This window comes from Anomaloglossus baeobatrachus, chromosome 2, assembly GCF_048569485.1.
Source record: "Anomaloglossus baeobatrachus isolate aAnoBae1 chromosome 2, aAnoBae1.hap1, whole genome shotgun sequence".
NCBI classification, from domain to species: Eukaryota; Metazoa; Chordata; class Amphibia; order Anura; family Aromobatidae; genus Anomaloglossus; species Anomaloglossus baeobatrachus.
Window position 1 is genome coordinate 49,808,940 of NC_134354.1, and position 26,121 is coordinate 49,835,060.

The following is a 26,121-nucleotide window of genomic DNA, read 5'->3' on the forward strand; positions in this document are numbered from 1 at the left end:
GGTCACGACAGACGCGAGTCTGTCAGGGTGGGGAGCAGTTTTTCTCCACCACAGGGCTCAAGGGACGTGGACTCAGCAGGAGTCCACCCTTCAGATCAATGTTCTGGAAATCAGGGCAGTGTATCTTGCCCTATTAGCCTTCCAGCAGTGGCTGGAAGGAAAGCAGATCCGAATTAAGTCGGACAACTCCACAGCGGTGGCATACATCAACCACCAAGGAGGGACACGCAGTCGGCAAGCCTTCCAGGAAGTCAGGCGGATTCTGATGTGGGTGGAGGAAAGAGCATCCACCATATCAGCAGTTCACATCCCGGGCGTAGAAAACTGGGAAGCAGACTTCCTCAGTCGCCAGGGCATGGACGCAGGGGAATGGTCCCTTCACCCGGACGTGTTTCAGGAAATCTGCCGCCGCTGGGGGGTGCCGGACGTCGACCTAATGGCGTCTCGGCACAACAACAAGGTCCCGACCTTCATAGCGCGGTCTCGCGATCAAAGAGCTCTGGCGGCAGACGCCTTAGTGCAAGATTGGTCGCAGTTCCGACTCCCTTATGTGTTTCCACCTCTGGCACTCTTGCCCAGAGTGTTACGCAAGATCAGATCCGATTGCGGCCGCGTCATACTCGTCGCCCCAGACTGGCCGAGGAGGTCGTGGTACCCGGATCTGTGGCATCTCACGGTCGGCCAACCGTGGGCACTACCAGACCGTCCAGACTTACTGTCCCAAGGGCCGTTTTTCCATCGGAATTCTGCGGCCCTGAACCTGACTGTGTGGCCATTGAGTCCTTGATCCTAGCGTCTTCAGGATTACCCCAAGGGGTCGTGGCCACCATGAGACAGGCTAGGAAGTCCACTTCTGCTAAGATCTACCACAGAACGTGGAAGATTTTCTTATCCTGGTGCTCTGCACAAGGAGTATCCCCCTGGCCATTCGCGTTACCTGTTTTTCTTTCCTTCCTGCAATCTGGGTTGGAAAAGGGCTTGTCGCTCGGCTCCCTTAAAGGGCAAGTCTCGGCACTATCCGTGTTTTTTCAGAAGCGTCTAGCGCGACTTTCTCAGGTGCGCACGTTCCTGCAGGGGGTGTGTCATATCGTACCTCCGTACAGGCGGCCGTTAGATCCGTGGGATCTAAACAAGGTCCTTGTTGCTCTCCAGAAACCGCCTTTCGAGCCCCTGAGGGATGTGTCACTTTCTCGACTCTCACAGAAAGTGGCCTTTCTGGTAGCGGTCACGTCTCTTCGGAGAGTGTCTGAACTAGCAGCGCTGTCATGCAAAGCTCCTTTCCTTGTGTTCCACCAGGACAAGGTAGTGCTGCGCCCCATTCAGGAGTTTCTCCCTAAGGTGGTGTCCTCTTTTCACCTTAATCAGGATATCTCCTTGCCTTCCTTTTATCCGCATGCAGTGCATCGGTATGAAAAGGATCTACATTTGTTGGATCTGGTGAGAGCACTCAGAATCTACATTTCCCGCACGGCGCCCCTGCGCCGCTCGGATGCACTCTTTGTCCTTGTCGCTGGTAAGCGCAAAGGGTCGCAGGCTTCCAAGGCCACCCTGGCTCGATGGATTAAAGAACCAATTCTTGAAGCCTACCGTTCTGCTGGGCTTCCGGTTCCATCAGGGCTGAAGGCCCATTCTACCAGAGCCGTGGGTGCGTCCTGGGCATTACGACACCAGGCTACGGCTCAACAGGTGTGCCAGGCAGCTACCTGGTCGAGTCTGCACACTTTCACCAAACATTATCAGGTGCATACCTATGCTTCGGCGGACGCCAGCCTAGGTAGAAGAGTCCTGCAGGCGGCAATTGCCTCCCCGTAGGGGAGGGCTGTCTTTGCAGCTCTAACATGAGGTATTTCTTTACCCACCCAGGGACAGCTTTTGGACGTCCCAATCGTCTGGGTCTCCCAATGGAGCGCCGAAGAAGAAGGGAATTTTGTTACTTACCGTAAATTCCTTTTCTTCTAGCTCCTATTGGGAGACCCAGCACCCGCCCTGTTGTCCTTCGGGATTTTTGGTTGTTTTTCGGGTACACATGTTGTTCATGTTGAACGGTTTTCAGTTCTCCGACGTTACTTCGGAGTGAATTTGTTTAAACCAGTTATTGGCTTTCCTCCTTCTTGCTTTTGCACTAAAACTGGTGAGCCAGTGATCCCACTGGGGGTGTATAGCCAGAAGGGGAGGGGCCTTACACTTTTTAGTGTAATGCTTTGTGTGGCCTCCGGAGGCAGTGCTATACACCAATCGTCTGGGTCTCCCAATAGGAGCTAGAAGAAAAGGAATTTACGGTAAGTAACAAAATTCCCTTCTTTTGTGCTAACCACAGGGCGGCGCAAGGGTCTCTCTGCTTCTAAGCCGACCTTGGCCCGTTGGATTAGATTGACCATTTCGGACGCCTACCAGTGTACTCAGGTGCCTCCCCCGCCGGGGATCAAAGCACACTCGACCAGAGCTGTCGGTGCCTCTTGGGCTTTTAGGCACCAGGCTACGGCTCAACAAGTCTGTCAGGCTGCCACTTGGACTAGCCTGCATACCTTTTCGAAGCACTACCAAGTGCATGCTCATGCTTCGGCAGATGCGAGCTTGGGCAGACGCATCCTTCAGGCGGCTGTCGCCCACTTGTGAAGTTAGGCTCCGCCTACTTCTTAGTTTTTTCTGTTTATTCCCACCCAGGGACAGCTTTGGAACGTCCCATGGTCTGGGTCTCCCATCAGAACGATAAAGAAAAAGAGAATTTTGTTACTTACCGTAAATTCTTTTTCTTATAGTTCCGTATTGGGAGACCCAGCACCCTCCCTGTTGCCTGTTGGCAATTTTCTTGTTCCGTGTGTTATCACCGGCTGTTGTCGTGGACAGAGTCTCCGGTTGTTCCGGTTCTTACTTGGTTCTACTTGTGGGTGGCTATTCTCCTTCAGCTTTTGCACTAAACTGGCTAGGACTGGCTACCAGGGGGTGTATAAGCTCACTTTTAAGTGTAGTACTTTGTGTGTCCTCCGGAGGCAGAAGCTAAACACCCATGGTCTGGGTCTCCCAATACGGAACTATAAGAAAAAGAATTTACGGTAAGTAACAAAATTCTCTTTTTTTCTCTATCTTGTTCCGTTTTTGAGATAAAAATGCTAACTCCGTTGTCTTCCACCAGGTGGCTCTATAGGTGGTTTCATTGCATAGCGCATGGCTACTTTACTATACCTAGACACCACTTCTATGCCTATAGCTGCCGCCGTTCTCAAGTTAATGGCGGTGGACACACTGTATAGTGTAGGGACCCACAAACATGAGGTCCCGTGACGAGGGTTGTAGGCTTCCGTATTTTTGCCATAATACCAACTAAATCCTCGTATTTTTGTACAGGATACAGCCAGGCCCCTTTCTGTTAGGCCTTGCATATTAGAGTTTCTGTCCCTGTATGGTACACAGGTGGGGTACAGCCCGCCTGATCTAATAGTATGGGCATCACTTAATAGGCTGGGGGCTTGTGACTGTGTTATCTGTATGTGTGAACAGCGCTCTCTGCAAGCCATCAGTGTGCAGTCCATGTTTTGGAGGTGTGTGTGTGATTTGCTCCTCCTGCACCTGTGATGCCTCCACCTAGTGAGGGCTTAGCTGCATCCTGCTAGAGTAGTAGTTTTTGGCCCGGGCGGTTTACAACTGCAGCCCATCTTTGCTGTAAGTAAATGCTTAATCTTTGAAGGACTTTCAGTCCTCTGTAGGTTGCAATTTTTTTGTTCAAAAAACATACCCTATGCATCGGGGGGGGGACCCCAAACATTTTTGGTAGCCAAGCACAAAAACAGGATTAGGGATGTTTAAGGTGTTTAAATTCAGAATTCTGCACCATTTGTTAAAGAGTTATATTTAAGATTTTAAAGTTTTGTAGATCGGTGATTTCATGGTGAATAGTGGGGTCTCACCATCTTCACCCAGGGATTCTGAAACTTTTGTTCTTAACTCGATCGAGGACATACCGGTACGTTCTATGACTGGTGCCGATATATGGAGTGGACTGAGGAGCTGATATGTTATACAGCCATCATCTGGCTCTAATATCAGCAATTGTAGTTTGCTCTGATAGCTGCTGTTTAACCCCCTAACTGCTGCTGACAGTCTCTGGCCACAGCTTAATGGTGAGCAATTCCCAATTAAAACGGACAGGGAAGACTTTTTCTAAATAAAGGCCCCGTCACACACAGCGATATTGATAGCGATATCGCTAGCGAGTGTACCCGCCTCCGTCGTTTGTGTGTCACGGGCAAATCGTTGCCCGTGGCGCACAATATCGTTCGGAGCCGTCATACGGACTTACCTGCCTAGTGACGTCGCTGTTACCGGCGAACCGCCTCCTTTCTAAGGGGGCGGTTCGTGCGGCGTCACAGCGGCGTCACTAAGCGGCCGCCCAATAGAAGCGGAGGGGCGGAGCTGAGCGGCCGTAACATCCTGCCCACCTCCGTCCTTCCTCATTGCCGGCGGCCACAGGTACGCTGTGGTTTGTCATTCTCGAGGTGTCACACGTAGCGATGTGTGCTGCCTCGGGAACGACGAACAACCTGAGTTCTCAACAATCAACGATATTTTTAAAATGAACGACGTGTCAACGATGGACAATTTGGTGAGTATTTTACCATCGTTAACGGTCGCTCGTTGGTGTCACACACAACGACGTTGCTAACGATGCCGGATGTGCATCAATCTGTGACCGCGGCGATATATCGTTAGATACTTCGTTGCGTGTGACGGGGCCTTGTTCAGCCAATTCTCAGAGGCGCTATTGTGTTCCTCTCATCCCCATCACATGACCCCTAGCCTCCGTGACCACTGGGATTCGGTGATATCACATCAGCTTCCAGTTGACCTGACATCACCATGGCGGGACTCAGTCTCCCCGAGTAACTGAGCTGTGGGCGATGTTTCAACACTCGTCATAGCGCAGCATTTCGCTCTCTTTCCTTCTCTGCAGAGCACCGTAAGTAGGAGTAATGCTGGGCTGTGACGAGTGGTGAAACGCCATCCACAGCCCAGTCATTCTGGAAGACTGGGGCCGACATCGGTGATGTCAGATCAACTGGAAGTTGACGTGATATCATCGGAGCTCACGCGATTGGGATGAGCAGACCGCAATAGCGCCGCTCACAGGCAGAATTGGCTGAACAAGGTATTTAAAAAAAAAAAGCCTTCCCTATCAGTTTTACCGGGATTTACCACTATTGCAGAGTAGTGACCCACCCCTTTAAATCTACAGGGTAGAGGTCTCATAGGCTGTACTTCTATCACTGAGATGACTAAGCAGCCGCACAGTTCTCTCTCGCCACCTGTTCAATTAATGCCGAGCAAGGGAGACTGAGCGGAGCTTGTAGCAAGTTAAGGAAAACTGTGTGCACATGAGAGTCAATACAATGGATCTTTGGTGCACCAAGAGAAATAAAACTGTCAATTCGGTGACACCCATAGGATCCCCATGTGTTATGCCGTCTTTGTTTGCTCAGTTTAATGTGATGGCATAGAGAATCTGTATAGCACAGGACGACATGATACAAAATCTGCAATAGGCATCCTTCATAGTGTGGAAATGAGAATGACTTCTACTAAAGTATACACCGGCTAAATAGTGTACAAGGGGCTTACGTGGCAGAAATGAAAGATATTACACAAGGAAGACACCAGGTCCGTAGGTGACGCCACAATAAATGGACTTCTGCTCTTTATAAGGTTTGGTTCAAAACAATGAAAGTAAAGTGCATTGCGACCTTGTTATGTCACTGCTGCTCTATATTCTTTGGTGCAAACCTGTCCCCCAATATACTTCTACCACTAGAATAAATAATTACCCCTCCTCTACCCTAGAGCACCAAGAAACGAGCACAACAGTAGGTCACCAACATTACCCCTCCATATCTTTGTATCCCCAGAGTAGTTTTAAAGGTAACCTGTCACCAGATTTGTCCCTTATGAGCTGTGGTCACCACCAGTGGGCTCTTATATACAATATTCCAGAATATTGTATATAAGAGCCCAGGCCGCTCTGTATAACATAAAAAACAACTTTTTAATACTCCCCTAGGTGGCAGTCCGGTCCGATGGTGTCGCTGCTCTCCAGTCCAGCGCTTCCTCCATCTTGTCCAATCGCCGTCTTCCTTCTTCTGAGTCCCATGTGCATGACATGTCCTCTATATCATCCACACAGGTTGGCATTGATGTCCTGCGCAGGCGCGCTGTGATCTGCCCTGCGCAGGCGCGCTGTGATCTGCCCTGCGCAGGCGCGCTGTGATCTGCCCTGCGCAGGCGCGCTGTGATCTGCCCTGCGCAGGCGCGCTGTGATCTGCCCTGCGCAGGCGCGCTGTGATCTGCCCTGCGCAGGCGCGCTGTGATCTGCCCTGCGCAGGCGCGCTGTGATCTGCCCTGCTGAGGGCAGAGTAAAGTATCATACTGCGCATGCGCAGCCACCTTTTCTTACTCCTGCGTATTACTCTACTTTGATCTGCCCTCAGCAGGGTAGATCATAGTGCGCCTGTGCAGGACCTCAATGCCAGCCCGTGTGGATGACGTAGGACTAGAGTTGAGCGGATCGGTCATAATCCGGGTCCGGCGGATCCGGATCGGGTTGCCGCCGAAGTCCGGATCCGATCCGGAATCCGCGGCCATGTAAATCAATGGGGAGACGGATCCGGGACGAGAGAGAGAGAGAGAGGAAAAAAACAAAACAAAAACTGATCCGGATCGTGCACCCCGAATCCCGAGTACTGGTTGGACTCGGATCGGGCACTCAAACCGTGCAGATCCGGATTTTGCGGATCCGGGTCCGCTCAAGACTACGTAGGACACATCATCCATACTGGGCTGGGTAGGAGGACGGAGATAGCAGCAGAAAAGAGGCGCTGGACCAGACAGCAGCAACACCCATCAGACCGAGAGCAGCAACACTCATCAGACTGGACCGCCCCATAGGTGAGTATTATAAATGTTTTTTACGTTATACAGAGCGGCCTGGGCTCTTGTATACAGTATTCTGGAATGCTGTATATAAGAGCCCACTGGTGATGGCCGCAGCTTATAGTCACCAAATCTGGTGGCTGGTTCCCTTTAATATGAACATTTTTTCCCTATTTTTTGTGGCGTGTCTTAGTCAGGTGTGATTTATAGTCCAAACAATACAATAATCAAGTTGTTTGGCAAATGGCACATACTGAAAAAAAAAAATTGAAACACCAGAATTGCCTCTTTTTTTGGTCACCACATCTCCCACTTAAAAAAAGTCATATGTACTATAATATGGTACCATGAAAAACATGCCACAGAGCCAACCACACACACACCACTGCAATGACAGGAAAAAATGGAAATTCTATTGGTCTCAGAAAATAAGGAAACAAACAATTTAATTTAATTTTTTTTTTTTAATTTCCAAATTTCTTCATCGTTCCTATGGGAGACCCAGACCATGGGTGTATAGCTTCTGCCTCCGTACTACACTAAAAAGTGTAGCTCCTCCCTCCGAGCATATACACCCCCTGGATAACCAAATATAGCCAGTTCAATGCTTTGTGTTCAGGAGGCACACATCCACACATGCATTCTCATCTGATTTTTGATTTTAAAGAGTTTGAAGAAAAGCGGGTCCAAGCCTGGACCCCTGGCATGTCCCTTCTCACCCCACTGTGTCAGCGGTGTTGTTAAGGTTGATTTCAAGGCTGGAGCCTTACATGCCGCGCTCCTTCACCATCCCTCGGGCTCTGGCTTGAAGTGGGAGCCAGCACGGTTCTCACTGCCTTGCAGGAGACCGGTCTCCATCCGCAGCCCTTTCAGGATCCTGCCGGACGGAGCACTCATCCCTCAGGGACCTGGCCCTGCGTCTCACAAGCTAAGTACTTGAGACGTTATTGTCGGGGGGTCCCTTGCACTTTATTGTTGGGGAGAGTGTGTTATTTAACTTTTCTGACATTTCCGGCCGGTTCTCTGGTTTTCACCTAAGAACCGCGCCGAGGGTGCCTGCGCGCCGGCCGCATTGTAAAATTTAGGCCCCGGCTTCGCCTGAGGCCTAGTTTCGTTTTCACTGCCCCTGCATGTCAGTCATGCAGAGGGACAGTGCGGCGCCGCCCACCGGCCGTTCGGCACAGGGGAGGACACTGGCTGAACCCCCGGCTTGGGTAGAATTGTTCTCTAAGTCTATCTCCCAGTCCTTTGCCGACTCCATGGGAGAGTTATCCCGGACTCTGCTGAGCATGCATCAGCCCCCTTCTCAGGGCGCCTCTGCTGCTACGGCTCGCTCTGCAGAGCTCACAGAGGATTCCTCATCTGCTCCCAGACCCCGTCCTCCTAAAAGGAGGCACAGGGCTCCCTCTCCTTCCTCGTCCCGTGGCTCTGATTCACGAGCTGACTCACAGGACGAGGAGGATGTCTTTACTGGGGGCTCGGACGCTACCTCCATGTGCCCCATTGATCTGACCGAGGGTGATGCAGATGTTGGTGATTTGATTGCGTCCATTAATTCTGTACTGGACCTCAATCCGCCAGTATCAGAGGAGCAACCCTCTCTGGCAGAAAAGCACCAGTTTACCTTGCCTAAGAGAACAAGGAGTGTGTTCTTTAACCACTCCAGTTTTCAGGCCACTGTGACCAAGCCCAGAGCCTGTCCTGACAAACGCTTCCCAAAGCGTGGTTCTGATGACCGGTTTCCTTTTCCACCAGAGGTGGTCAAGGAGTGGGCTCACTCACCAAAGGTAGACCCTCCGGTGTCTAGACTCTCAGCCCGGACAGTTGTATCAGTGGCTGATGGCACCTCACTTAAGGATCCCACTGACCGCCAGGTTGACCTTCTGGCCAAGTCTGTATATGAGGCGGCAGGGGCCTCGTTCTCCCCATCTTTTGCAGCAGTGTGGGCTCTCAAAGCCATCTCTGCTTCTCTAGAGGAGATGCATTCCCTCATTAGGGACTCTATGCCTGAAATGGTTGCCTTAACTTCCCAGGCTTCAGCCTTTTCATCCTACGCCATGTCTGCCATGCTGGAGGCTTCTCACCGCACTGCGGTGGCTTCAGCCAATTCCCTCGCTATCCGCAGGATCTTGTGGCTTCGAGAGTGGAAGGCAGACGCTTCTTCAAAGAAGTACCTTGCTGGGCTCCCATTTGCTGGGTCCAGGCTGTTCGGTGAACAACTGGATGACATTATTAAGGAAGCTATTGGCGGGAAGAGTACTTCCTTGCCACAGACTAAAACCAGGAAACCTGTCCAGGGAAGGAACCAGTCGAGGTTTCGTTCCTTTCGTTCCTCTAACTGGTCGTCCTCTAAGCCCTCGGCCTCGTCCACTAACTCAGCCAAGGACCAGAAGCCTAGCTGGTGCAAGAAGCCGCGTCCACAGAAGTCCGCAGGAGCTGCTGCCACCAAGGCAGCCTCCTCTTGACTATCTGGCCGATCCAGCAACGTCCTTGGTCGGTGGCAGGCTCTCCCACTTTGGCGACGTGTGGTTTCAACACGTCTCCGATCAGTGGGTGCGGGATATCATCTCCCACGGCTACAGGATAAAATTCTCTTCCAGCCCGCCAAACAGATTTTTTCTGTCAACTCCTCCCTGCTCCAAGGCCGCCGCCTTCTCTCAGGCCGTGGCATCCTTGCAGGCCAACGGAGTAATTGTACCGGTTCCCGCCTGGGAACGGTTCAGAGGTTTCTACTCAAATCTCTTCCTAGTCCCCAAAAAGGACGGTTCCTTCCGGCCCATCCTGGATCTCAAGCTTCTCAACAAGCATGTTCGGGTGCGGCATTTTCGCATGGAGTCTCTGCGATCAGTATTTGCCTCAATGACCCAAGGAGATTTCCTGGCATCCATCGACATCAAGGATGCCTATCTGCATGTGCCAATTGCAGTTTCACACCAGCGTTGGCTACGTTTTGCAATCGGAGAGGAACATTTCCAATTCGTGGCTCTCCCCTTCGAGTTAGCCACGGCCCCTCGAGTATTCACCAAGGTCATGGCAGCAGTGGTTGCGGTTCTGCACCTCCAGGGGTTGGCAGTGATTCCTTACCTGGACGACCTTCTAGTCAAGGCTTCATCCAGTGCAGACTGTCAGCGGAGTGTCTCGCTCACTCTCGCCACTCTTGTTCAATTCGGGTGGCTTGTCAATCTGCCCAAGTCCACTCTGACTCCGACCCAGAAACTCACGTACCTAGGGATGCAGTTCGAGACTCTGCCGGCACTTGTCAAGCTGCCCTTAGTCAAACAGCAGTCCCTCCATCTGGCGGTGCGCTCTCTGCTGAGGCCCCGCCGTCATTCCATCAGGCACCTAATGCAGGTGCTGGGTCAGATGGTGGCGTCAATGGAAGCGGTTCCCTTTGCCCAGTTCCATCTGCGTCCTCTGCAGCTGGACATTCTCCGCTGTTGGGACAAGCGGACTTCTTCCTTGCACAGGTTGGTGGCTCTGTTGCCACAGACCAAGGGCTCTCTTCAGTGGTGGCTTCGGCCCCTCTCTCTGTCTCAGGGACGCTCCTTCCTGGCCTCGTCCTGGGTGATTCTCACCACGGATGCCAGTCTATCCGGCTGGGGAGCAGTATTCCTCCACCACCGAGCACAGGGCACTTGGACTCCGTCCGAATCAGCCCTCTCGATCAATGTGCTGGAAATCAGGGCTGTGCTCCTAGCTCTCGTAGCCTTTCACCACCTGTTGGCGGACAAGCACATTCGAGTCCAGTCAGACAACGCGACAGCGGTTGCCTACATCAATCACCAGGGCGGGACTCGCAGCCACCTGGCAATGTTGGAGGTTCAACGCATCCTTCAGTGGACGGAGGACTCCAAGTCCACCATATCCGCAGTCCACATCCCAGGCGTAGAAAACTGGGAGGCAGATTATCTCAGCCGTCAGGCCGTGAACAGCGGCGAGTGGTCCCGCCATCCGGCAGTGTTTCGGTCAATCTGCCGCAAGTGGGGCACTCCGGAAGTGGATCTAATGGCATCCCGGCACAACAACAAGGTCCCGGTTTACGTGGCTCGCTCCCACGATCCTCAAGCCTTTGCAGCGGACGCGCTGGTTCAAGATTGGTCCCAGTTTCGTCTGTCTTACGTGTTTCCCCCTCTAGCTCTCTTGCCCAGAGTCCTGCGCAAGATCAGAATGGAGGGTCGTCGGGTCATCCTCATTGCTCCAGACTGGCCCAGGCGAGCTTGGTACCCAGACCTGCTCCATCTGTCCGTAGACGTGCCGTGGCATCTCCCGGACCGCCCAGACCTTCTCTCACAAGGTCCGTTTTTCCGCCAGAATTCTGCGGCTCTCAGGTTGACGGCGTGGCTCTTGAGTCCTGGATCTTGACGACTTCTGGCATTCCTCCTGAAGTCATCTCCACTATGACTCGGGCTCGGAAGTCTTCCTCGGCCAAAATTTATCACAGGACTTGGAGAATTTTCCTGTCTTGGTGTCGTTCTTCCGGCCATGCCCCTTGGCCTTTTTCCTTGCCGACCATCCTGTCCTTTCTACAGTCCGGTCTGCAGCTAGGACTATCCCTCAATTCCCTCAAGGGACAGGTCTCGGCTCTGTCAGTGTTGTTCCAGCGGCGTATCGTCCGGCTGGCTAAGGTGCGCACCTTTATGCAGGGCGCATCTCACATCATTCCGCCTTACCGGCGGCCCTTGGATCCCTGGGACCTTAATCTGGTCCTCACGGCCTTGCAGAAACCCCCCTTTGAGCCTCTTAGGGAGGTTTCTTTGTCTCGTCTTTCACAGAAAGTCGTCTTTCTAGTGGCCATAACTTCCCTCAGGAGAGTCTCTGATTTAGCTGCGCTCTCTTCGGAGTCACCTTTTTTGTTTTTTCATCAAGGCAAGGTGGTTCTCCGTCCGACTCCGGACTTTCTCCCTAAGGTGGTATCTCCTTTCCACCTTAACCAGGACATTTCATTGCCTTCCTTTTGTCCGGCTCCTGTTCATCGCTTTGAGAAGGCGTTGCATACTTTAGATCTGGTGCGGGCGCTCCGGATCTATGTGTCACGCACCGCTGGTCTTAGGCGGTGCACCTCTCTTTTTGTGCTGACCACAGGTCGGCGTAAGGGCCTCTCGGCTTCTAAACCGACCCTGGCTCGTTGGATTAGGTCGGCCATTTCTGATGCCTACCAGTGTACTCAAGTGCCTCACCCGCCGGGGATAAAGGCACACTCGACCAGAGCTGTCGGTGCCTCTTGGGCTTTCAGGCACCAGGCTACGGCTCAGCAGGTCTGTCAGGCTGCCACTTGGTCTAGTCTGCACACCTTTTCGAAGCACTACCAAGTGCATGCTCATGCTTCGGCAGATGCGAGCTTGGGCAGACGCATCCTTCAGGCGGCTGTCGCCCATTTGTGATGTTAGGTTTTGCCTACTTCGCAGTTTTCTGTTTATTTCCCACCCATGGACTGCTTTGAGACGTCCCATGGTCTGGGTCTCCCATAGCAACGATGAAGAAAAAGAGAATTTTGTTTACTTACCGTAAATTCTTTTTCTTATAGTTCCGTAATGGGAGACCCAGCACCCTCCCTGTTGCCTGTTGGCAGTTTCTTGTTCCGCGTGTTATCACCGGCTGTTGTTGTAGACAGAGGCTCCGGTTGTTCCGGTTTTTGCTCTATCTCTACTGGTGGGTGGCTATTCTCCTTCAGCTTTTGCACTAAACTGGCTATATTTGGTTATCCAGGGGGTGTATATGCTCGGAGGGAGGAGCTACACATTTTAGTGTAGTACTTTGTGTGTCCTCCGGAGGCAGAAGCTATACACCCATGGTCTGGGTCTCCCATTACGGAACTATAAGAAAAAGAATTTACGGTAAGTAAACAAAATTCTCTTTTTTCTTTTTTACTGCTTAAAACCCCCCGAATACTATACAGGTTTGGTCTTTTCTCCTTCACTAATAATTAATGTGAGAAGGAGAAGATTAAATCTTCCTTTATATATGTTTATGACACTTGTGGGCTTTTTTCTTCTAGAGTCTCTGATCGCAGAGGTTTATGTAGAGAAGATCATCGATAAGCTCCACTGGGCACTGGCACAAGCCAAAGACCTGTCCGAGGCCGGCGACATCGAGCAGTCCGTGTCCTTCATCTGTGACGTGGCTTCCAACTTCTTCAGTTCTGTAAAAGACTGTTTGCAGATGCCGTCAGCCGAGGACCTGCTGCTCGCCATTTTCCAGCTCTGTGCACAACCCTCCGACACCACCCATTTATCAGGTAACCCCACTAAGGTCGTCACTTGTTTTTTTTGCTATTGGTTTTAAAGTGCACCAATCACCAGGATTTTACTATATAACCGAAATCCAGTGCTATACTGGCACTATCAGGCTGATTCTATATATACCTTTAGTTGTGAGATCGGATGTATAGGTTTTGAAACACAAGCAAGTAAAGCTTATAAAATGAGGATCAGTTAACAGCTAGGGTGGGTTTTGATAGTGATTCCTGCCCTCCTGCCTGTCCATCCTCCGACTATCTATTAGGTATGCTAATTTCATTATAGAAGGTTGTGGCTATAAATCATGGTGACTAGAAGGACCTTGCTGATGTCATACCCATGTGACCAGAAGGGGTGGAGCATCAGCCAACATAGCTGATACCAGGATGCAACATCATTTTTCTGTTGGCTGAGGCCCTGCCCCTTCTGGTCACATGGGTATGACCTCAGCACAGGTCCTTCTAGTCACCATGATTTATAGCCACAACCTCCTATAATGGAATTAACATAAATAATAGATAGTGGGAGGATGGACAAGGTAGGGGGGCAGGAATTACTATCAAAACCCACCCCAGCTATTTGCTGCTCGGCAGCTGCTGCCAGTTAATAAGCTGTACATTTCACAAACTTTACTTGTTTGTGTCTCAAAACCTATACATCCGATCTCACAACTAAACGTACAGTATGCATATAATCAGCCTGATTGAGCCAGTATAGCACTGGCTTTAGGTTATATAGGAAAATCCTGGTGATTGGTGCGCTTTAAAGAGCTAACACAGTAAAAGATGCCACTTTTAGTGCAAAATTAAAAAAAAAAAAAAAAAAAAACACCCCACCTAATCAACCCATCTTCCCCCTGCCAATGCTTTCATCGACACCCCTAGTTTTTGATTCCATAAGGCATGCCCCCATTCATGACCACTGCAGCCGAGATGGATACTACTTAGGGCAGTGGTCGACATCACTGGAGCCAGGAGAATGGGGCCAGGTCAGCACTGGAGTCTGGAGAGTAGTACTACTTTTGGAGTTTTATACTTTTGTATGAGGTTTATACCATTAAAGTAATAGATTTATCTAATCCAAAATTGATGCCGTGAATCAAAAGCTAAAGCCGGCAGGGATTTTCTCACCTGTCTATGGTTAAAATTGCAAAGTGTTTGCAAAAACTACTAACAACTTTGCAAATTACCTCGTTAGAAATCTCCCTTCTGAAGTACAGAGGGATTTTTATATTTGATTTGTCGCCTAGCTTAATGGCCACCTCTAAAGTCTATCAGTGGTGACCTGTGTCTTTGGCTTGGAGCACAGCGCTTACAAGCTCTTTGCTATACAGCTTGTAAGTGCTGCTCTGAGGCTCTGGTCAGTGTTAGCACCCCTGCGCTCATCCAGTGTGACAGTATTGGAGAGTGTATAATTCGTATCGGTGCCCCTGGCCCAAACTGTCAATCATTAGGGGCAAAATGTTAAGACAACCCCTTTAAAGTCATGACGTTTTACTTTCGTCCATGGCAATAAAATTATTTAAAGGGGCCCTGCTCAGCTATAGAATGAGAGTGAATGGAGCGGAGTGCACATGATCCACCTCCGTTCGTTCTGTTCACACAGGGCTCTCTGGATCTGTGGGAGTCCCACACATTCCCAAACTTGAGAATACCGTTTTTAAAGACAGGGCAGATTGAAGTATTGTAGTGCGCCTGCGCAGGACCTCAATGCCGGCGCGTATGTATGACGTAGACGTTCATGCACTGCGGCTTCAGAATAAGGAAGACCAAGATTGCCAAAGGGGTAGGCGCCGGTCCCGGAAAACAGCGCCACCCATCCGACCGTTGTGCACCGGAGTGACCTTCTAGGTGAGTATTATAAAGTGTTTATGTTATACCCATCAGCCTGGGCTCTTATATACCACTGGTGGTGGCCGCAGCTTATAGGGCAAAAAACTGGTGACAGGTGCCCTTTAACATTTTCCTGGGTCATCAGTTTATGGAGGGTTGCAGCAGCAGGAGGAGGGTATCCAAATGATGTGCGAGTTCACTGTGCACTTTTCCTCTCCCGATTAGAAGTATTACTGTTGAAGCTGAAGCATACATGGATGTCCGGACTGAATTCCCTCGTCCACCAGTTCCACAACGTCCCCCAGGGAAGCACATTCCTGAATCGCTCTGCCCAGTGGGTAAAGAATCAGATTGAGGAGTCACATCTGACGGTTCGGAGGTGAGGTCTTCTTGGAATTTACATAGAAACAAATGTCTTTAATGTAAAGGGGAAAAAAACTAACACTGCATTAATGAAAAATTCAACAACGTTGTAAAAAAACCTTCCTCTATTGCTTCATTGTGGGGGGGTGGGGACACAAGAGACCATGGCTGTATGCTGCTGACACTGGGAAAAAACTGCTCCTCCTCAGTAGTATTCACCCACAGACCCGAGACGAGCTGGTCCGTTTTTTAGTGTCTGTAGGAGGCAGACACAGGGTAGCACTCAGCCCCTTTTCTACCTTAGATTTGATGTGATTTATTAATGATTTCCATTTTTATTTCAGGTTGAGCTTGTGATTGGGCAACAGAGTGGAGTTGTGTCGCTCTGTCACCCCCCCCCCCCCCTCATCCCCCAGAGACTGAGAGCACAGTCTGGGCTTGCATCACTAAGGTGGTCTCTCGAGTCTGTCCGGCAGGACTTTATTTCCCCTAGAACATCAAGAGTGTTTGGGGCTACCCAGTGGTTGATCCTTGCCACCATACCCCTACCCCTGCCCGCTCGCCCCCCCCCCCCCCCCAGATACTCACATGCAGGGGAGGAAGGCAAAACCTTCAGGAGTTATAGTATTTTTTGCCTTGAAGAAGAGATTTTGTACTTCAAAACGCGAAGACGCAATGAACTACCGTATTTTTCAGTTTATAAGACACACCAGATTATAAAACGCACCCCAAATTTAGAGAAAACAAAAAGTTAAAAAAGGGGGGTCCGTCTTATAATCCGGTGGTGTCTTACCGGGGGGTCATAGCGGTGCTGGAGCGGAGTCACAGAAGGCATGGGCAGTGGTGGAGTGGGGTGATGCTGTGCAGTGGGTGTCTCAGATGCTCGCTTGGGGCACTGTGAGGCAAACAACATCCAGAAACTCTCGGCGGTGCAGGCTTTAAATTTTCAATGGCCTGAAGGCGGAGCGTGCTCAGATGAGATCTTGAGCTGAGAGATCCATCTATGCACATGCCAACTCTGGGCGCCATAATTTGAAGCCCACACCGCCGACGTTTTCAGGATGGCACTTCCCTCACCGCCTGCAGCAAGTACCAGCACAGCGCCCGACAGCCCGCAACATTGCTCCTATCTTTTCCTACCCCTCTCCACCACCTCCCGGTAAGTAAGCTACATTCGCGTTATAAGAGGAACCCCTCATTTTCTTCCCAAATTTTTGGGAGGAAAAGGGCGTCTTGTAATCCGAAAAATACAATACTTGGATTATACTTACCTGACTTGTCCTCTTCGCATCTTGTCCATCAGCAGCACAGATATTTAACCCTTTTTTCCTGACATCCATTTCTGCTATCCGAGGTGCCATAGTAGCCATATCTGAGCGTATGCCTTGGTTGGGGGTACACAACCCACACCAGGTGAGCACTTGGTGAATGCAGCAATACAGCTTTCATCACAGATAAGACCCTATCGCGCTTGTCTTTTCTTTAGCGTTGTGGATGTTGTCAGAATGAGCGGTCCTGCATTCAGAAGATCCGTTAGCGCCTTCTTTTTCCAGGCTGACGCGTGTCTAAGACCTAAACGGACAGTATCGAGCCTTGGCCAACTCTCCTTTATGCTAGAAGAATCCCTTATTTCTTGGAGAAAGCCTGTCAGATTTTTTTCTTTACATTTCTTCCTGGATCCTCCTAATTGTTAGAAGATATTGATTACAGTCTCCAGTCTCCTCAGTTGGAGATCTTGTTCCAGTATCCACAATACAGGATCTCTGATGTTCCTTCTCTCCATTCATCAGGAATGCATAGCCGTTTCCTTGTCTCATCTCCTTTGGTAAGATCTTATGTGAGCCGCCCTCCGCATCTGATCGTCATCGCCACAATACTCATCATTCCCCAATTTGGTGCCCTATCCTTCCCTGTTTGGTCACGGCTGATGCTTGGACTGAACAATGTGTGCTGGTGTCTTTAGGAACTCACTTCCACGGAGTAAGATCCGGGCCACCGACTTCCTACCTACGAAGGACCTTTGACGCGGGTTGTGGTTGCCTTATCAGATGGTTGTCATCCTTGTTTGTTTATGGACTTGCATTCTTGATATTAGTCTGATGGCATCCACAATGCGTTACAGGATCCTTCAATTCGTATCCAGGTCCTGTGATGCTCAGCGGTTGTCTCCGACACCTTGGTGTTCATCCTCCCCTTGCTTCTGTCATCCTCTGGTTCCACAAAGATCAACGGACTCGAGTCTACAGAGGTAGTCTGCCTTCCATGTGGAAACTTCCATATCTGTTTCCCTGGTTTCCCCTTTTATTTTGTAAGAGCTTCCGATTTCTGTGATCAGCTCCTTGATCGTTATCAAAGGAGGGAAGCCGCCTCCTTTTTGTACCTATCCTTGATCATGTCCTTCTCTCCTGTCTAGTTTTCCGTTCACAGATCAAGTTTTTTCCTGTGAGGTCGGCATGTCTGGCAAAATGCTAGTGGATCTCTGGGATCTCATGTAGGGTTTAATACTCTATAGCGCCCCCCCTTGTGAATCCATCCTTCTCTCCTTTGCCTTGTTTCCTGAAAAGTTTTTTCTGGTGACTAGCACTTCCGTGCTTGTGGCTCAGAACTAACAGCCCTGTCTTGTCGTCCTTTCTTCTTGGCTTTCACCTGAACAGGGTTGTCCTGTGTTCGGCTTTGCTTCAGATAGTTTCCTCTTGCTCTATTCTCATTCTCTGACCGGTCTTTAAGATATATTGTACCAGGTCAAAGTGTGTCTCAGCGCCTCTATTTGCCTAGAACAGCCTCCTTAGATACTTGAACTCCTTGTTCAGGTTCTGGGGTGTCATCATAATGGTTTTCCAGTCTGGATTCGCTCTACAATTCTGGGCGCATATTGGGCAAAGGACAGAGCGCCCTCACTGGTGTTGCGGCTCTCTTTCCAGTGTCTGGGGCCCCCTGGACTACCTTCATCTCTTCTTTATTCGGCAGCACGGTAAGCTGCTTCCCAGTTACGTGCATTTACCTTTTCCAGATTCTACTGGTACACACCTTTCTTACCTCCCCCTTGGCGGTTCTTGCCTGGGCAGTAGGGTTTTTGTTTTTTTTGCAATTTACAATGGCCAGTTTCCGTACTTAAAATCTTGCCTCTATTTTTCTAGTTTTATCTCTTCCTAACCTTCGAGACTGCTTTGGGACATCCCATAGTTTCCTGTGTCCCCCAATAAACCAATAGAGAAAAGAGGATTTTGGGTACTTACCATAAAATATTTTTCTCAGAGCCTTCATTGGGGGACACAGCACCCTCCTTTTCTTCAGCGCTCTATTGGGAGACCCAGACGATTGGGGTATAGCTACTGCCCTCTGGAGGCCACACAAAGCACTACATTAAAAGTGCAAGGCCCCTCCCCCTCTGGCTATACCCCCCCGTGGTATCACGGGCTCTCCAGTTTTAGCTTTGTGTGCGAAGGAGGTCAGACATTCCATGCATAGCTCCACAGATTTTAGTCAGCAGTAGCTGCTGACTATTTCGGATGGAAGAAAAGAGGACACATATAGTGTCCCCAGCATGCTCCCTTCTCACCCCTGGATGGTGTTGTAAGGTTGAGGTACCTATTGCTGGTACAGGGCTGGAGCCTGACATGCTGTTTTCCTTCCACATCCCCTTGTAGGGCTCTGTGGAAGTGGGATCCTGCCGGCCTCTCAGCTCTGATGCCGGGCTCCATCCACAGACCCATTAGAACCTGATGGAGACGGAGCAGGAGTACGATCAGGGACAGGCCCTGCATCATACAGGTACTCTGTGTCCCCGGCAGGCACAGACACACTCCGGGCTGGCTGGGTGTTGTAGTGCGCCGGGGACCGCAACGTGGAGTTGGTGTCCCTACAGATTACTGGGGGATTGTTTGTGTTTGGGAACGCAGCGCCGACCCCCTCTGGACCGGGCGGCGCTGCTGTGACTTGTGGTGCGCCGGGGATCCGCCGTCCGCGCTTTTACGGCGGCGGCGGTTATAAATTTAGTCCCCGGCTTTTTGGGCCTAGGACGCCGGCAGCTCCGTTTCGTTCCCGCCCCCACCCTGTCATTCAGGGTAGGGGAGAGACGCTGTTCGCTAGCAGCGACGAGGGCTGGAGCCTGATTTACATGCTCCAGCCCTCTCACTTGGCACAGAGGGAAGCAGGCTTCCCGCTCTTGGCCAGGAACGCCCAGGGCCCGCCCCCCTTCCTCTCTAGAGACGCCGGCAGCCATTACATGCATGCCTGGCTGGAGGAAGGACGCAAGGCTCTGGGAGACCTGGACTAGGGGCTATCTGGCGACCACACACCCGCTTTTTAAGCGGGCGGTAAGCGATTTTTCTGTGCTGGTCCCTCTAGTGCCTCACTGTGTGTCAGTGTACTGGGTACATATATATAGATATTGTATTTCTTGCACTGTGAGGTGCGCTTCTGGCTGCATATCCCAGATCGCTCTGTGGAAGCAGCAACATGTCATCCTCAAAACGCAAGGCGGCCAAGGCAAAAAGGGCTGTGTATACTGCGTGTGCTGCATGTGGGGCTAATCTACCAGCAGGCTCCGATGACCCCCATTGTGTGCAATGCTCCGACCCGGTGCTGCTTCGCCAGCCGGAGTCAGGAGAGGTAGTGACCCAGGCTGAGACGCTTGTAAGTTCTGCCCCGGTGACAGGGACGGACTTTGCAGTTTTTGCAGATAATATGTCTGTATCTATGGCAAAAATCCTTGAAACCTTGCAATCTATGCATGGGGCTCAGTCTCTGGGCACGGAGAGGCCTCTGTCCTCAGGTCCCCCTTACTTGGAATGTATCCAGCCCACAGGGGGGTCCCCGGCTTCACAGGCCGAGGATTATGACTCAGATGATGGCCCCAGCCACCCTAAGCGAGCTCGCTGGGAAAGACCCTCGACGTCTTCACACTGCTCAGGGTCTCAGCGCAATCAGTCTCCCTGTGATGTGTCGGATGAGAGTGATCAGGAATCCACTCCTGGAACCCCTCTCAACCTGGATACCCCGGATGGGGATGCCATGGTAAACGACCTTATCTCAGCCATCAATAGGCTGTTGGATATTTCTCCCCCAGCCCCTTCAGCAGAAGAGGCGGCTGCGGAGCAGGAAAAGTTTCGTTTCCTTTATCCCAAGCGTAAATTGAGTGCTTTGTTAGATCACTCTGACTTCAGAGAATCAATCCAGAAGCACGACGCTCACCCAGAAAGGCGTTTCTCTAAACGATCTAAAGATACGCGTTTCCCTTTCCCCCCTGAGGTGGTCAAGCGCTGGACACAGTGTCCAAAGGTAGACCCCCCGATTTCCAAACTTGCAGCTAGATCCATAGTTGCAGTGGAGGATGGCGCTTCACTTAAAGATGCCAATGACAGACAGATGGACCTTTGGTTAAAATCTGTCTATGAAGCTATCGGCGCGTCGTTTGCTCCGGCATTCGCAGCCGTATGGGCACTCCAGGCTATTTCAGCTGGCTTAGCAAAAGTGGATGCTATCATGCATCCAGCAGTGCCGCAAGTGGCGCACCTTACCACGCAGATGTCGGCGTTTGCGTCTTACGCTATCAATGCGGTCCTTGAATCTACCAGTCGCACCTCAATGGCGTCCGCCAATTCGGTAGTTTTGCGCAGAGCCTTGTGGTTAAAGGACTGGAAAGCAGATGCTGGTTCCAAAAAATGTTTAACCAGTTTGCCTTTGTCTAGAGATAGACTGTTTGGCGAGCCATTGGCTGACATCATTAAGCAGTCCAAGGGTAAAGACTCCTCTTTACCACAACCCAGAACATCCAAACCTCAGCAGAAAAAGTGGCAGCAGAGGTTTCAGTCCTTTCGAGGTTCGGGCAAGACACCGTTTACCTCGTCCAAAGGGACTCAGAGGTCGCAAAGAAACTCAGATTCGTGGCGGACTCACACACGCCCCAAGAAAGCAAATGGAGGTACCGCTTCCAAAGCGGCTACCTCATGACTTCCAGCCCCCCCCCTCCGCATCGCCGGTCGGGGGCAGGCTCTCCCGCTTTTCCGGCATTTGGATGTCACAGGTCAAAGACCGGTGGGTGACGGACATTTTGTCTCGCGGGTACAGAATCGAGTTCAATTCTCGTCCTCCAGCTCGGTTCTACAGAACCTCCCCACGTCCAGACCGAGCAGATGCTCTGCTGCAGGCGGTGGATTCCCTAAGAGCGGAAGGAGTGATTATCCCAGTCCCTCCTCAGGAACAAGGGCAAGGATTTTACTCCAATCTCTTTGTGGTTCCAAAAAAGGACGGCTCGTTCCGTCCTGTTCTGGACCTAAAACGGCTCAACAAACATGTGCACGCCAGGAGGTTCCGGATGGAAACCCTCCGCTCTGTCATTGCCTCAATGTCCAGAGGAGACTTCCTTGCCTCAATAGACATCAAAGATGCTTATCTCCACGTGCCAATTGCTACAGAACATCAACGTTTTCTACGTTTTGTGATAGGAGACGACCATTTTCAGTTCGTAGCTCTTCCATTTGGTCTGGCGACAGCCCCACGGGTCTTCACCAAGGTCATGGCGGCGGTGGTAGCAGTCTTGCACTCTCAGGGACACTCGGTGATCCCTTACCTAGACGACTTATTGGTCAAAGCTCCCTCTCAGGAGGCATGTCAGCACAGCCTGAATGCTACGCTGGAGACTCTACAGTCTTTCGGATGGATCATCAACTTTCCAAAGTCGATCCTATTACCGACTCAGTCACTAACGTATCTTGGCATGGAGTTTCATACTCTAGCAGCGATAGTGAAGCTTCCGCTGGACAAGCAGCGGTCACTACAGACAGGGGTGCAATCTCTTCTGCAGGGCCAGTTGCATCCCTTGCGGCGCCTCATGCATTTCCTAGGGAAGATGGTGGCAGCCATGGAAGCAGTTCCCTTTGCGCAGTTTCATCTGCGCCCACTTCAATGGGACATTCTCCGCCAATGGGACGGGAAGTCAACGTCCCTGGACAGGAAAGTCTCGCTTTCCCAGACGGCCAAAGACTCTCTACAATGGTGGCTCCTTCCCACCTCATTGTCTCAGGGAAGATCCTTCCTGCCCCCATCCTGGGCAGTAGTCACGACAGATGCGAGTCTGTCAGGGTGGGGAGCAGTATTTCTCCACCACAGGGCTCAGGGGACGTGGACTCCGCAGGAGTCCACCCTTCAGATCAATGTTCTGGAGATCAGAGCAGTGTATCTTGCTCTACTGGCCTTCCAACAGTGGCTGGAAGGAAAGCAGATCCGAATCCAATCGGACAACTCCACAGCGGTGGCATACATCAACCACCAAGGAGGGACGCGCAGTCGGCAAGCCTTCCAAGAAGTCCGGCGCATTCTAATGTGGGTGGAGGACACAGCATCCACCATATCCGCGGTTCACATTCCAGGCGTAGAAAACTGGGAAGCAGACTTCCTCAGTCGCCAGGGCATGGACGCAGGGGAATGGTCCCTTCACCCGGACGTGTTTCAGGAAATCTGTCGCCGCTGGGGAGTGCCGGACGTCGACCTAATGGCATCCCGGCACAACAACAAGGTCCCGGCATTCATGGCGAGGTCGCGCGATCAAAGAGCTCTGGCGGCAGACGCCTTGGTTCAAGATTGGTCGCAGTTTCAGCTCCCTTACGTGTTTCCGCCTCTGGCGCTCTTGCCCAGAGTGCTACGCAAGATCAGATCCGAGTGCAGCCGCGTCATACTCGTCGCTCCAGACTGGCCGAGGAGGTCGTGGTATCCGGATCTGTGGCATCTCACGATCGGTCGACCGTGGTCACTGCCAGACCGACCAGACTTACTGTCCCAAGGGCCGTTTTTCCATCAGAATTCTGCGGCCCTGAACCTGACTGTGTGGCCATTGAGTCCTGGATCCTAGCATCTGCTGGATTATCTCAGGGAGTCGTTGCCACAATGAGACAAGCTAGAAAGTCGAATTCGGCTAAGATCTACCACAGAACGTGGAAGATTTTCTTGTCCTGGTGCTCTGCTCAGGGAGTGTCTCCCTGGCCATTTGCATTGCCCAAGTTTCTTTCCTTTCTGCAATCGGGGTTAGAAAAGGGCTTGTCGCTCAGCTCCCTTAAAGGGCAAGTTTCGGCACTATCCGTGTTTTTTCAGAAGCGTCTAGCACGTCTTCCTAAGGTGCGCACGTTCCTGCAGGGGGTCTGTCATATTGTGCCCCCGTACAAGCGACCGTTAGATCCATGGGATCTGAACAGGGTACTAGTTGCTCTCCAGAAGCCGCCCTTCGAGCCTCTGAAGGAAGTTTCCTTTTCTCGGCTGTCGCAGAAAGTGGCGTTTCTTGTTGCGATCACATCGCTTCGGCGAGTGTCTGAGCTGGCAGCTCTGTCATCTAAGGCTCCCTTCCTGGTGTTCCACCAGGACAAGGTTGTGCTGCGCCCCATTCCGGAGTTTCTTCCTAAGGTCGTATCCTCTTTTCATCTTAATCAGGATATTTCCTTGCCTTCTTTTTACCCTCATCCGGTTCACCGGTATGAAAAGGCCTTACGTTTGCTAGATCTGGTGAGAGCACTCAGAATCTACATTTCCCGCACGGCGCCCATACGCCGTGCCGATGCACTTTTCGTCCTTGTCGCTGGTCCGCGCAAGGGGTTGCAGGCTTCTAAAGCCACCCTGGCTCGATGGATCAAAGAACCAATTCTAGAGGCCTACCGTTCTGCGGGGCTTCCGGTTCCGTCAGGGCTAAAAGCCCACTCCACCAGAGCCGTGGGTGCGTCCTGGGCATTACGCCACCAGGCTTCGGCTCAACAGGTGTGCCAGGCAGCTACCTGGTCCAGTCTGCACACTTTCACCAAGCATTATCAGGTGCATACCTATGCTTCGGCGGATGCCAGCTTAGGTAGAAGAGTCCTGCAGGCGGCAGTGACACCCCCGTAGGGGAGGGCTGTTTTGCAGCTCTAACATGAGGTATTTATTTACCCACCCAGGGACAGCTTTTGGACGTCCCAATCGTCTGGGTCTCCCAATAGAGCGCTGAAGAAGAAGGGAATTTCTTTGTCGCTCCATTGGGAGACCCAGACAATTGGGTGTATAGCTATTGCCTCTGGAGGCCACACAAAGTATTACACTTAAAAGTGTAAGGCCCCTCCCCTTCTGGCTATACACCCCCAGTGGGATCACTGGCTCACCAGTTTTGTGCTTTGTGCGAAGGAGGCAACACATCCACGCATAGCTCCACTTTTTAGTCAGCAGCAGCTGCTGACTATGTCGGATGGAAGAAAAGAGGACACATATAGTGTCCCCAGCATGCTCCCTTCTCACCCCACTGTATGTCGGAGGTGTTTGTAAGGTTGAGGTACCCATTGCGGGTACGGCGGCAGGAGCCCACATGCTGATTCCTTCCCCATCCCTTTTTACAGGGCTCTGGGTGAAGTGGGATTTACCGGTCTCCAGGCACTGAGACCGTGCTCCATCTACAGCCCCTGGAGAAGATGCTGGATGGAGCGGAGTACATCAGGGACATGGCCCTGCTTCCTCAAGGTACTCTGTGTCCCCGTGCATTTGGCGCTCACACCGCAGCATGCTGGGTGTTGTAGTGCGCCGGGGGACATCAGCGCTGCGGCGCCTGTGCCATGGCCTCATTCAGCTTTGCTGAAGCAGGCTCACTTATGGGAATTGGTCGCGCCGGCCGCTGGGACTGCGGCGCGGCTGGCACTTGTAGTGCGCCGGGGACTTCAGCGCGGCATGCGCTTTTACGGCGGCCGCGCTGATAACTAGAGTCCCCGGCTTTTGCGGCCTGCTTCCGTTCGTTCCCGCCCCCAGACCTGCCAGTCAGGAGAGGGGCGGGACGCTGGCCACTTCCAGGAATCGGTCGCGCCGGCCGCTGGCAGCGGCGCGGCTGGCACTTGTGGTGCGCCGGGGACTTCAGTGCGGCCCGCGCTTTTACGGCGGCCGCGCTGATAACTAGAGTCCCCGGCTTTTGCGGCCTGCTTCCGTTCGTTCCCGCCCCCAGACCTGCCAGTCAGGAGAGGGGCGGGACGCTGGCCACTTCTAGGAATCGGTCGCGCCGGCCGCTGGAACTGCGGCGCGGCTGGCACTTGTGGTGCGCCGGGGACTTCAGCGCGGCCCGCGCTTTTACGGCGGCCGCGCTGTTAACTCGAGTCCCCGGCTTCTGGGCCTAGCTCCCTTCGTTACCGCCCACAGCCCTGACAGTCAGGGTAGGGGCGTGACGCTGCATAGAGCAGAGCTGAGAGCTGGAGTATGTTTTGCATACTCCACCCCTCTCACTGTGTGCACTGTGAGTCCGGATTCCCGCACTTTCTCAGGCACGCCCACGGCTTCCTTCTCTACAAGGACACCGGCAGCCATTAGTGTCAGTTTCTGTACGATACAGAGACAAGTGTGGAAGACCCTGGCATTCTGATAGTCACACAATCGCTGTAACAGGCGTTAAGCAGCACCTGTGGTGCTAACCCCACTAGTGCAGAAGTGCACTTATAGATATGCTTGTACTATATACATTGCACTGTTTGGTCGCACGTTGTATATACCCTCCTGGATTATGCGGAGGAGTTATCAGCATATTCTCTGTGTAAAACAAAGGTGCAGAACCACATGTTTTTCTATACAGCTGGTACAGCATGTACGGCTATACGGCCGGCAGGTACATAGACTCCCATTGTATGCACTAATGGCCAGGGGATGAGGACGGTGTCTGCAGTATTTACTGACAGTTTTTCTGAGACTATGGCTATGATACTAGAAGCCTAGCAGTCCGGACATGTCTCTCACAATATGGGCACTGTTGAATCATTGATCCATGGCCCCCCTCAGTGTGAATA

At 51.7% G+C, this 26,121-nt stretch overlaps 1 protein-coding gene across 1 annotated transcript in view; it reads left to right on the forward strand.

Annotated features, from left to right (window-relative positions):
- The window catches only part of LTN1 (listerin E3 ubiquitin protein ligase 1), a 194,051-nt gene that overhangs the window by 61,598 nt on the left and 106,332 nt on the right, over positions 1–26,121 (forward strand). The window contains exons 13-14 of the mRNA XM_075335055.1: positions 12,914–13,153; positions 15,212–15,365. Of these exons, the coding sequence (XP_075191170.1) occupies positions 12,914–13,153; positions 15,212–15,365 (394 nt within the window). The remainder of the gene's footprint in view (positions 1–12,913; positions 13,154–15,211; positions 15,366–26,121) is intronic.